Source organism: Eubalaena glacialis, chromosome 11 (genome assembly GCF_028564815.1).
Source record: "Eubalaena glacialis isolate mEubGla1 chromosome 11, mEubGla1.1.hap2.+ XY, whole genome shotgun sequence".
NCBI lineage: Eukaryota > Metazoa > Chordata > Mammalia > Artiodactyla > Balaenidae > Eubalaena > Eubalaena glacialis.
This window is the reverse complement of record NC_083726.1, coordinates 64,233,242-64,246,614: the sequence shown is the minus strand read 5'-3', so window position 1 is coordinate 64,246,614 and position 13,373 is coordinate 64,233,242. Positions and strand designations below refer to the sequence as shown.

The 13,373-nt window shown below is 34.5% G+C and overlaps 1 protein-coding gene across 1 annotated transcript in view; it reads left to right on the top strand.

The window, feature by feature from the left end:
* TMPRSS12 (transmembrane serine protease 12) overlaps window positions 1–9,084 on the top strand; it is a 40,953-nt gene extending 31,869 nt beyond the window's left edge. Inside the window, exons 4-5 of the mRNA XM_061206133.1 lie at window positions 5,112–5,254; window positions 8,833–9,084. Coding sequence (XP_061062116.1) covers window positions 5,112–5,254; window positions 8,833–9,084 — 395 coding nt within the window. The remainder of the gene's footprint in view (window positions 1–5,111; window positions 5,255–8,832) is intronic.
* Window positions 9,085–13,373: the final 4,289 nt, after the last annotated feature.

Sequence of the window (13,373 nt, the reverse complement as noted above, 5' to 3'; positions counted from 1 at the left end):
GGCCTGGGTTTGATCCCTGGTCAGAGAACTAGATCCCACATGCCACAACTAAGAGTCCACATGCCACAACTAAGAAGTCCGCATGCTGCAACTAAAAGATTCCACATGCCGCAAGGAAGATCCCACATGCCACAACTAAGACCCGGCGCAGCCTAAATAAATAAATAAATATTCTTTTAAAAGATAATACTTTAAACAATGTTATGCTCTCAATTTTAATACTTAAACAAAATGGATAAATTCCTAGAAAATTCTAACTAACCCAAACTGACTAACTAAATAAGAATAGTCCTTTAAAGAGTAAAAGAACTTAATCAGTAATTAAATTTTTTTCAAAAATAAAACACCAGAACTCAGAACAAGTGAGTCAACCATAATTACCAGCAATTATTTAAGTATTATATAAATATCTTCATAAAGAATCCAAAAAGAGAGAACATACCCCGACTCAGTGTATGAGGACAATAATCATCTTGATGCCCAAATTAGGTAAGTATAGTACAAGAAATGCCAGTATCATAAATGCAGACATTCCAAATTATTAGCACACCAGATCTATCAAGAATAGTATAAACAAAAAATTTAATTAATTAATTAATTAATTTTAAAAAAGAATAGTATAAACAGAATTCCACATAACCAAGATGAGTTTAACTAAGGCAGGGGTCCCCTACCCCTGGGCCACAGGCTGGTACCAGTCCGTGGCCTGTTAGGAACCGGGCTGCACAGCAGGAGGTGAGCGGCGGGTAAGCGAGCAAAGCTTCATCTGTATTTACAGCTGCTCCGCGTCACTCACATTACTACCTGAGCTCTGCCTCCTGTCAGATCAGCGGTGGCATTAGATTCTCATAGGAGTGCAAACCTTACCGTGAACTGCGCATGTGAGAGATCTAGTTTGCACACTCCTTATGAGAATCTAATGTTTGATGATCTGAGGTGGAACTGAGGCGGTGATGCTAGCGCTGGGGAGTGGTTGCTAATACAGATTATCATTAGCAGAGAGGTTTGACTGCACAGAGACCGTAATAAATCAATTGCTTGCAGACTCATATCAAAACCCTATCAGTGAGTGGCCAAGTGAAAACAAGCTCAGGGCTCCCACTGATTCTGCATTATTGTCAGTTGTATAATTATTTCATTATATATTACAATGTAATAATAATAGAAATAAAGTGCACAATAAATGTAATGCACTTGAATCATCCCGAAACCATTCCCCCCGTTGCTTCCGGTCCACGGAAAAACTGTCTTCCAGGAAACCGGTGGTCCTTGGTGCCAAAAAGGTTGGGGACCACTGATCTAAGGAATTCAGGGTGGTTTAATATTAGAAGTTTCTTAATGTAATTCACCATATTAACTGATTAAAGGATAAAAAATACCCCATGATTATCTCAATAGGTGCTGAAGAAACACTGTGAAAAACTCATAAGTCTAGACATAGAAGGAAACTTTCTTAACCTGATAAAGGTTATCTACCTCTACAGCAATCATCATTACTACAGAAAAACATTTCCTTTAAAATCAGCAGTGATTTCCCCCACTATCACCACTTTTATTCCATATTTAGTAGAGCTTCTACCAAGTACAGTAACACGAGAAAAAGATGCAGAAGACATATGACTTAGAAAGGTCATAACAAAACATTCATTATTCACAGATGATGTCATTTTATTAAAAAAAGAATTTATAATCCACTGGAATTAAGAGAGTCTAGTAAAGTGGCCAGATATAAAAGCAATATACCAAAATCTATTTCATTTCTATACACTATCAGTAGTTAGAAAATGTAATTTTAAAAGTAACAGATGTCACACCCAGAAGGATGACTTATCAAAAAGTTAGACAAGTGTTGACGAGGATGTGAAGAAATTAGAACTCTCATACATTGCTGGTAGGAATATAAAATGGTGTGGCTGCTTTGGAATACAGTTTGGCAGTTTTTCGAAAATTTAAACATATAATTACCTTATGACTCAGCAATTCCACTCCTAGGTAGATACCCAAGAGAAATCAAAACATATGTCCACACAAAAACCTGTATTTGAATGTTCACAGTAGCATTATTCATAATAGCAAAAAAAAAGAATACTATCTAAATGTCCATCAACTGATGAATGGGTAAACAAAATGTGATATATTCATACAACGAAATATCATCCAGCCATAAAAAGGAATGAAGTACTGATACCTGCTACAATCTTATGCTAAGTGAAATAAGCCAGACACAAAAGCCCACATATTGTATAATTCCATTTATATGATGCCATGTCCAGAATAGGCAAATCATAGAGACAGAAAGTAAAGCAATGGTTAGAAATAAACTATAAACAATGAAATTAAACTATAAATCAATAACAGAAAGCTGGAAAATTTTAAAATACATGGAGATTAAATTGGATAATAGTATTGGACCAGTGTTAAATTTCCTGATCTTGATAAATGTACTGTTGTTATATAAAAGAATGTCCTTGTTCTTAAGCAGTACACACTGAAGTATTTAAGGGTATAGGGGCACAATGTCAGCCATTCACTCTTAAATGATTCAGAAAAATTTATACACATACACATACAAATGATAGTGCAGTGTGACAAAAAGTAAACAATTGGTGAATCTGAATAAAGGGTATTTGACAATTCTTGGTAACAAAAGTTAATGGAAGTCAACAAATACAATAATACCAAAATAATTAGGTAGCTAAAAACAAATCTAACAGAAGATTGCAGGCCTTTTATAGAAAAAAATCCTGAAACATTTAAAAAAGACATTAAAGAATATCTAAGTAAACGAAATGGTATAGTTTATGCCTCAATAGGAGGACTCAGTTATCAGAAAGATGTCAATTCTATCTGAAAAACTGAAAAGCACCAGGTAACAATAAACCCTAACATGAGTTTTAAGACAATGAAAAAGCTCATTCTAAAAGACCTAAGAACAGCCAAGACACTCCTATGGAAGAAAAAAATGCTGGAGAAGTTGCCATCCAGAAATCAAGGTTTATTCTAAAGCTATGGTAATTGATCAGTGTTGTATTTGTGCAAGAATATTCTAAGTGACCAGTGGAACAAAATAGAAAACCCAGACATCTACTTCTGGGCTCTCTCTCCTATTCACTTTGAAAATCTCTGGTTATTCTGAATAGCCCTACACCAATACCACACTGGATTAGTATTGTTCATAAATTGGGTGGTAGGTTTACAGGTGTTCATTTCATTATTGTATTCTATAACTTATATGTTATATATATTCTTTTATATACAGCCAGTACTACTTCAATTATTTTAAAATAAAGCGCAGAAATGTGGCTGGCCTCTAGGAGCCTCGATCCAGGAATCTGGATGCCATTAGACATATTTTATTTCTATTTCCTATTCCTATTCTCTCTGTATGTTGACTTTACTTTCTCAGGCTGCCTGTCCTCATAAGTCTGGAACTATGGCTGCAGACTGATTTGAATTTATAGCTAAACAGTCATGTGACTAGGGTGAAACAGATTCTTCTCTGGAAGCTCCAGTTTAAAAATGCTGGATAAACATACTGCATGAGAATATGCCATTCTTGAAAATATTGATGTGTGGAAGAAGGTTTCATATTTACAGCCAACATTACAGCCATACTGGAAATAAGTGAAGAATATTATTAATAATCTTTGATTTAACATTTTTATTATTAAAACATTATAACAATAGTGCAGAATATTTGAAAAATAGATGGGGAAATATATAATCCCACTATCATTAAATAAGTTACAAACGATTTTATATGTTTCCTTTTGGTCTTCTCTACATAACTGTATATAGCTGTCATAATAGCCTGCATTCTATTTCATGTACTTATTTTTCACTTAAGATATTAAAGGTATTTCTATATTGCTAAAATTAAATTAAATTAAATTAAAATGCTGGATAAGTATTCCAATTGGCTAGCCTTATACCAAATATAGTCACCTCTAGACCAATCAGTGCAACCAGGAGAATGGAATTCTGTGAATGGAACAGTTGGGTCATTTACCCACTTGCAGGAAGGGTAAAATGTCTATTACTTGAAAAGCTAGGGGAAAATGTGGGGCACACAAAATATTCAGCTACCACATGTGACAACTGCAACTCTGAGACAGGCTGATGAGAAAAGATGCTGCTGTTACAGTAGCTTTTCTATGGATAAACCTTAAAATAATCTGTCCTTTAATAGTACCTGAAGTGTTATCTTATATTTTCCTATCTTTTCTGTAGCAAAGAACCACTTTATGTTCAGGAATTAGCAGGGAATTTAGGGGAGTGCATGAATTAAAAATCTGTTTTCTTTTCATATTCAACATCCTTCAAGACTTTAGCATCATTAAAAATTTAATTAAAATTATTCACATCTTACAACATAAGAAAGATAGACCTCAGCATTTACCTCTTTTGCCCTTGACAATTTTTATATAGTTTTACTTTGTAAAAGCTATAGATCCGGGCTTCCCTGGTGGCGCAGTTGTTAAGAATCCACCTGCCAATGCAGGGGACACGGGTTCAAGCCCTGGTCCGGGAAGATCCCACATGCCGCGGAGCAACTAAGCCCGTTCGCCACAACTACTGAGCCTGCACTCTAGAGCCTGTGAACCACAACTACTGAGCCCACGTGCCACAACTACTGAAGCCCACGCACCTAGGACCGTGCTCTGCAACAAAAGAAGCCACCGCAATGAGAAGCCCGCACACCACAATGAAGAGCAGCTCCACTCGCTGGAACTAGAGAAAGCCCGTGTGCAGGAACAAAGACCCAATGCAGGCAAAAATAAAATATAAATAAATAAATAAATAAATACCCCTTTTTTTTAAAAAAAGCTATAGATCCTGCCGTGAGACCTCCAAGAAATACAAGACAGCAAAGATAACAAAAGTAACCTGAAATTCCTACTATCTAGAGATAACTGTCATTAAGATTTGGTGAACTTTCTTTCACAGTCTTTCTAGGCATACATACATACATACATACATACATGGATACAATTTTACATAATTGTTCAATCAGGCACTATGGAAAGAAAACTTGTTCATCAGGAACACTTTATATTGCTGTCAAAATATCTGCTCTCCAAAATAATTTATTGGTATTTTTTTGTTAATAGGTAATATTACAAAAAAATTACACGAAGCAGAAGTGCATTATATTTCTCGAAGTTTTTGTAATTCTGACAAGAGTTATGGGGATATAATTCCGTACACTTCGTTTTGTGCAGGTGATGAAGATGGAGTTTTTGATACTTGCAGGGTAAGACCAAATAATTTTCCTTAGCAGTACTTTCTAAAGACAGAAGGGAACTTGAACAAGTCCTTTGATCACTTTCTGGTGAAGTCTTAATTTTCAAGTCTAAATTGTTTTTCTCCTTTTTTAACTATTCCAACAATCCAAATCGTCTTGCTTGCCTGATTCCTTGGTTTCTACAATCATGGTCAACCTTAAGCAAAATTTGCCTTGAATCTTTTTTTCCATTACCACTTTTACTGAGGTACAATTTACATACATACAATTCACCCATTTAAAGTGTACAACCCAGTGGGGTTTTAGTATATTTACAGAGTAGTGCAACCGTCACCATAATCTAATTTTTAGATCACTTTTGTCACCCCCGCCCCTAAAAACTCTACTCATTAGGAGTCACTCCCCATTCTCCTCTCACCCACCCCTAGCCCTAGGCAACCACTAATATCTAGAGATTTGCCTATTCTGGAAATCTCATATGAATGGAATCATTCAATTTGTGGTCTTTTGTGACTGGCTTCTTTTACTTAGCATAATGTTTTCAAGGTTCATCTCTATTATAGCATGCATTAATACTTTATTCATTTTATTGCCAAATAATATACCATGGTGTGGATATGCCACATTTTATTCATCCATTTATTTGTTGATGGACATTTGAGCTCTTTCTACTTTTTGGCTTTTATGAATAACATGGCTATAAACATTTGTGTACATGTTTTTATGTGTAAGTATGTTTTTATTTCTCTTGGAAATTTCACCTAGGGGTAGAATTGCTGAGTCAATGTTTAACATTTTGAAGAACTGCCAAACTGTATTCCCAAGTGGCTGCACCATTTTACATCCTTACCCAGCAATGTATGAGAGTTCTTTTTTTTTTTTTGGAGTACAGTTGATTTACAATGCTGTGTTAGTTTCAGGTGTACAGCAAAGTGAATCAGTATACATATACATATATCCACTCTTTTTTTTTTTAGGTTCTTTTCCCATATAGGCCATTACAGAGTATTGAGTTCCCAGTGCTATACAGCAGGTTCTTATTAGTTATCTATTTTATATATAGTAGTGTGTATATGTCAATCCCAATCTCCCAATTTATCTCTCCCCACCTTATCCCCTGGTAACCTTAAGTTTGTTTCCTACCTCTGTGACTCTACTTCTGTTTTGTAAATAAGTTCATTTGTGCCCCTTTTTTTTTTTTTTAGATTCCACATATAAGCGATATCCTATGATATTTGTCTTTCTGTGTCTGACTTACTTCACTCAGCATGACAATCTCTAGGTCCATCCATGTTGCTGCAAATGGCATTATTTTGTTTTTTTATGGCTGAGTAATATTCCATTGTACATATGTGCCACATCTTCTTTATCCATTCATCTGTCAATGGACACTTAGGTTGCTTCCATGTCCTGGCTATTGTAAATAGTGCATCAATGAACATTGGGGTGCATGTATCTTTTCGAATTATGGTTTTCTCTGGATATATGCCCAGGAGTGGGACTGGTGGGTCATATGGTAGTCCTATTTTTAGTTTTTTAAGGAACCTCCATACTGTTCTCCATAGTGGCTGTACCAATTTACATTCCCACCAACAGTGTAGGAGGGTTCCCTTTTCTCCACACCCTCTCCAGCATTTATTGTTTGTAGATTTTTTTAAGATGGCCATTCTGACCGGTGTGAGGTGATACCTCATTGTAGTTCTGATTTGCATTTCTCTAGTAATTAGTGATGTTGAGCATCTTTTCATGTGCTTTTTGGCCATCTCAACAATGTATGAGAGTTCTAATTTCTCCACATCCTTTTCAGCATTTCTTACAATCTATCTTTTTTTAATTGAAATATAGTTGATTTACAATATTGTATTAGTTTCAGGTGTACAGTAAATTGATTCAGTTATATATATATTTTTTCAGTTATATATATTTTCTATGTCTGTGAGTCTGTTTCTGTTTTGTATATAGATTTATTTGTATTATTTTTTTAGATTCCACATATAAGTGATAACATATATATTTGTCTTTCTCTGTCTGAGTTACTTCACTTAGTATGATATTCTCTAGGTCCATCCATGTTGCTGCAAATGGCAATATTTCATTCTTTTTTTATGGCTGAGTAATATTCCATAGTACATATATATACCACATCTTCTTAAACCAACCGTCTCTTGAGGGACACTTGGGTTGTTTCCATGTCTTGTCTATTGTAAATAGTACTGCTATGAACACTGGGGTGCATATATCTTTTTGAATTAGAGTTTCGATTATAGCCATCCTTGTGGGTATCTCAAGGTATCTCATTGTGCTTTTAATTTGCATTTACTTAATGACTAATGATGTTGAGCATCTCTGCATGTGCTTATTAGTCTTTTGTATATCTTCTTTGGAGAAATGTCTATTCGGATCCTTTGCCCATTTTTATATTGAGTTATTTATCTTTTTATTATGGTGTCACAAACATTCTTTGCATATTCCGGATACAAGTCCTTTACCACATGTATGGTTAGCAAATATCTTCTCCCATTCTGTGGACTGTCTTTTCACTTTCCTGATGTTATCATTTGTAGCACAAAAGTCTTTGATTTTTTATGAAGTCCAATTTATCTATTTTTTGTTTTGTCCCTTGTGCTTTTTGAATCTTTCTTTATTCCTCTTTTCTTCACTGCTTCTAAATCTACCAGCACATCACTCCCAAACAGTGTCCCATGCTCTGATCTTTTCCTACTCATTCTGATTTCTGCAATCCAGGGTCTATCTTTCCTGTGTCCTTTTCCTTAAAAATCTTGCTGAGTAAAAGAATCCAATCTACATACTTTCACTTATGAATTGTATTCATAAATGAAACATTCTTACCATCAAAAAATAATTATTCAATGCTTACCTTATACAGAGAATCTGAAAACACCTTAGAAACACAGTCATTATACTTTAGGCACTGAAACAGTTATCTCAGTGTCCTTACTGTTTTGAATGATTAACAGTCCTCAGTAAAGGTGTTTCAGTGCATTAACAGTCTTGTATAAACCATGATAGAGATTTGTTATTTGTAATACTATTAAGAGGCCTAGCCATTTATTCCTGTTATCCTGCACCAGCCAATGTCAACACTTAGAAAGATGCCATCTCTTGCAAGATGCCAATTTACTCCTGTCCTCTAGTTAGCAAACCACACACACACGCACCCCTAAATGAATCCTTTATATATCTTAGTTCTACCTTTCCCACACAGCATTAACAGAAGTATTCTAATAGACAATATTTGCAGTATTTTGCACACTTCCTAAATTATATTTCTCCTGAGTAACTGCACTAAAAAATTCAAACAATTTGATTTATAGTATTCTGGTTCAAAACTATGCAGGTGGGAAGTTTATCCACCAGCTATATGGTGCCTCTAAACACCAGGCCAGACTGAATACCTCCTGTTTTAGTCAGACTATAAAACTGAAAATCTATGGCTCTTTATAAGTTGGAGGTATTTTGAAAAAATATATATAAATGTATGATTAATGTGATTAATTTATTTCAGCTTTACTGTTGTTTAAGGACTACTGGAAGTAACTAATACTATTTTGGGACTTTTTTAATAGGGTGATAGTGGTGGACCATTAATGTGCTACTTACCAGAACGTAAACGATATTTTGTAATGGGAATTACCAGTTACGGATATGGCTGTGGTCGAAAAAATTTTCCTGGTGTCTATAGTGGGCCATCCTTCTACCAAAAATGGCTGACAGATCACCTCTACCAGGCAAGCAATGAAGGCATATTTAATATAAATATTCTACTTGGACAGGTCCTTGTAGCCTTAGGGTCTGTTGTCTTACTAGCAGCTCCATAAAGAAATTCTGAAGAATCTTTATTTTGCCTTGTGTCCCTTTCCATGTTCTACATAATGAAAATCATTTATTCTCTTGACAAGTAATTGCCCATTTTAGAGTCCTCATGTGGACATTTTCTGGAATAAAAGGATTGTGACATATTAGTTAAGTGATTATAAATTTGGCACTGAATCACATGCTTCCTTGATGTATCTTGTTGTGCTTTATAATCATAATTTTTCATTTGGAATACCTTCCTAGAGTTTGTATAAAATAGTCAGTTAAATATATACTTTATGTATATAAATGTCAAATAATAAAGAGTTAATAATTTAAAAAAGTTGTTCTTTTGTTAAATTAATCAAACCTTATTTTTAAGTTAGATTTTATTTTATTCAAAAACATTTGTTTGTATGATATATATTTTTTTGAATCATCATCTTGTTTCTGGTTCTCAAGGGATATTTGAAGAAGTAAGTATTCACCTATTTTTCAAATTCTAATTAAAACTATTTAATATTAATACTTCCTTTCCTGTGCCAAGAGAGAATTGTGGTGCAAACACCCCCAAATAATTTACTTTTTATTTAGAAATGTATACTGTGACTTTTTTTGCAACGTTATAACCTATTTTCTGAACATTATTTTCTTGAAGCCCATGCTAAAGGTCTGTATTCCTTGGGCCCTTGAATTAACTGTGAGGAGAGGTGACAGAAGAGCATGCTGGGAAAGGAGGGATGCCAACCTGGGATTAACTTTACGATGACTAATCTTTAATACGGATTATATAAAACAAAAGAAAAAACTGACTGGTTTAGTATCTACTATTAATCAACTCACATCTCCCTTAAACTTTGGAGAACCCAGGTAGTAAGGGAGAAATAATTATTTTCTCATCCTTTTTTACATTCAGCCAGCTAAAATCATGTATTTTTGTTGTTGTTTTGTTTTGTTTTGCTTGGCTTTAACCTAATTTCAGGATTTAACTGAAAGTAAGCATGAGTTTTCCATCAATTAATTCCCGTGGGGATCATTACTGGTTTAACATTCAAGGGGTAGAAAACTGATTTTTATAGACTTATGAGAAACACTGAGGGGATATTGACTGTTCTTTCTTGAAGGAGACCCTAGTTTATCCATCAACAAGGTCTTATAAGGAATTAGTTGGTGATGCTTTCATAGCAATCAGTATAATACATTAGTCATTTCCTGTTTATTCTACCTATCATTCAGATTCACTTGATAAGCCCTGGATATTAGTTGATATTAAGAAACTCTTGGGCTTCCCTGGTGGTGCAGTGGTTAAGAATCCGCCTGCCAATGCAGGGGACATGGGTTCGAGCCCTGGTCCAGAAAGATCCCACATGCCGCGGAGCAACTAAGCCCGTGTGCCACAACTACTGAGCCTGCGCTCTAGAGCCCGCGAGCCACAACTACTGAGCCCACGTGCCACAACTACTGAAGCCCGTGCGCCTAGAGCCCATGCTCTGCAACAAGAGGAGCCACCGCAATAAGAAGCCCACACACTGCAACGAAGAGTAGCCCCTGCTCGCCGCAACTAGAGAAAGCCCAAGCACAGCAACAAAGACCCAATGCAGCCAAAAATAAATAAATTAAATAAATTAATTAAAAAAAAAAAAAGAAACTCTTCTAAAATGTATTGACAGCATTGGAGGGAAAACCCTTGCTTTTCACTTCAAAGGTATGTCCGTCCTACTTACTGCTTAGGTCTGCCTTTCTAATCAGGCAGGAGCTACTGTCTGCAACCTCTTAACCTTTTCCCCCAGCTTAGTTCACTTATTTCAGCCAACCAGAATTCAGTTATGTAACATTTCTCTCCACCACAAGAGATAAGACTTTGGAATCTAAGGTAGACTTTGTTTCAAATTTCTTTCTGTTAACTTGGTCACTGTAAGAGTTTGGACAATTATTAATACCTCCTTGGCACCACTGTTGTGATGATTAAATAAGTTGATTATATGAAATTCTTGATATATTGAAGGTGTTCAATAACTGGTTACTGTTATTATTATCCCATCCATGATTCATATGACCCTTTTCATTATATAGATCATTATGTATTAGATAAATACCCTATTTCTTTCATCTGAAAAACTTACTAGAACAAAGGACTCATTTCTACTTATAAAATCAAATTTTAAATTATATTATTTTTTAACATAAAAGAAGCAGACTCACAGAGAGAACAAACTAGTGGTTACCAGTTGGTGGGGACGAGGGGTGGAATATAGAGGTGGGGAGTGGGAGATACAAACTACTGGGTGTAAGATAGGTTCAAGGATATATTGTACAACACAGGGGATATAGCCAATATTTCATAATAACTGTAAATGGAAAGTTACCTTTAAAAATTGTATAAAAATAGGGGAATTCCCTGGCGATCCAGTGGTTAGGACTTGGTGCTGTCACTGCCATAGCCTGGGTTCAATCCCTGGTGGAGGAACTAAGATCCCACAAGCCATGCAGAGTGGATGAAATGAAATGAAATGTAATGAAATAAAATAAAATGTCTAAAAATTAAAAAAAATTTTTTTAATTTAAGTATACTATTTTAAATGTTAATTTATTTTATTTTTCTAATTCTCCAAATAGTACATCCTCATATTAAACTTTTGAAGTACAGAAAATAAGTAGAAAGAAAATCATCCATAGCCCTACTATAGTTACCACAGCTACCATAAGTCCTGCCTATTTCACTTATTATAATGAGGATTTTTACAAACTCTTCTTAAGCATTATTTTATCCCAGCTATTTTGAAATTTTTCAATCCTACAGAAAAGGTGAAAGATGAGTACTAAGAGTGCCCACCTTTATTCCCCAAATATTAACATCTTGCCCTGTCTGCACACTTTCTCTCTCTTTCTCTCCACACACACACTTTTTTTTTTTTTGGTTTAACAATTTGAAAGTAAATTGCTAACATCATGTTACTTTATCCCTAATACTGCAACATGTATCTCCTAAGAACAAGAATCACAATACCATTATCACACCAATGAATTTTAACAATGATTTAATAATACCGTCTAATATAGGGTCTATATTCCAATTTTCCTGTCTCAAAAATGTTTTTATAGTCCCTGCCCTACTCCAGGATATAATCCAAATTCCACGCCTTGCATTGTTTTTCATGTCTCTACAATGTCCTTTAATCTAAAATAGTCTCCTATGTCCTTATTTTTTTTCTTTTTTGTCTTTCAAAACAGTGATAGAGAGTCCAAGTCAACTGTCTTATAGAATCTGCCGCATTCTGAATTTATCAGAATTCCTCATGATAAGAGTCAGATTTTTCACAAGGATGCTACATAGGTAATATATTTCCTACTGTATTCCATCAAAACGCACAATGTCAGTTTGTCCCATTATAGGTGATACTCTGTTTGATCATCTGTCACTTTTATCTTGAACAGAGTGGTATTCACCATATTTTTCTATTGTAAAGATACTCTTTCCCCTTCATAATTAATAAGTAACCTTTGAGAGGATACTTGGAGCCCATACAAATATCCTGTTCCTCAACAAATTTATACCCAATGGTTTTAAAAATCCATTGATGACCCTTGCTCAAGTCAACTATTTCACTGAGGGTTTCAAAATGCTGATTTCCTGATTTTTCATTCTTTTTACATTTATTACCTAGCATATTTCTGCAAAAAAGAGCTTTCTTCCTCTCTCTTCTCCTTTCTTCAACATCACAATGGATATGATATATAGCTTATATGTATGACTTGTGCTTTTTATGTCCTAAAACTTTTTGCCTAAAAGAAGGTCATATGGATTTTCTATTTTTTTTAGAAGTTTTAAGTTTTTGCTTTTACGTTTAGGTCTGTGATCAATTCTGAGTTAATTTTTGTATAAACGAGGTAAAGGTTGCAGTTTATTTTTCTATTTAAGGATATTCAGTTGTTCCCGTCATTGTTTAAAAGTCCACCACTTTCTTCATCAAATTACCTTGGCAGTTTTGTCAAAAATCAATTGACCAAATATGGTGGGTGTATTTCTGGACTCTATTCTATTTCATTGGTATATTTATCTTTACACAAAAAACACACTGTCTTCATAACTGTAACATTTTAATAACATAAGTTTAAGTCCTCTGGCTTTATTTTTCTTTTTCAAAATTGTTTTTGGCTACTCTAGATCCTTTGCATTTTAATAGAAATTTTAGAAACAGCTTTTAATTTTTACATAAAGCTACTGGGATTTTTATTAGAATTGAATTAAATTTAGAGATTAATTTGGGAAGAACTGACATCTTAATCATATTGAATCTTCTGATTCATGAAC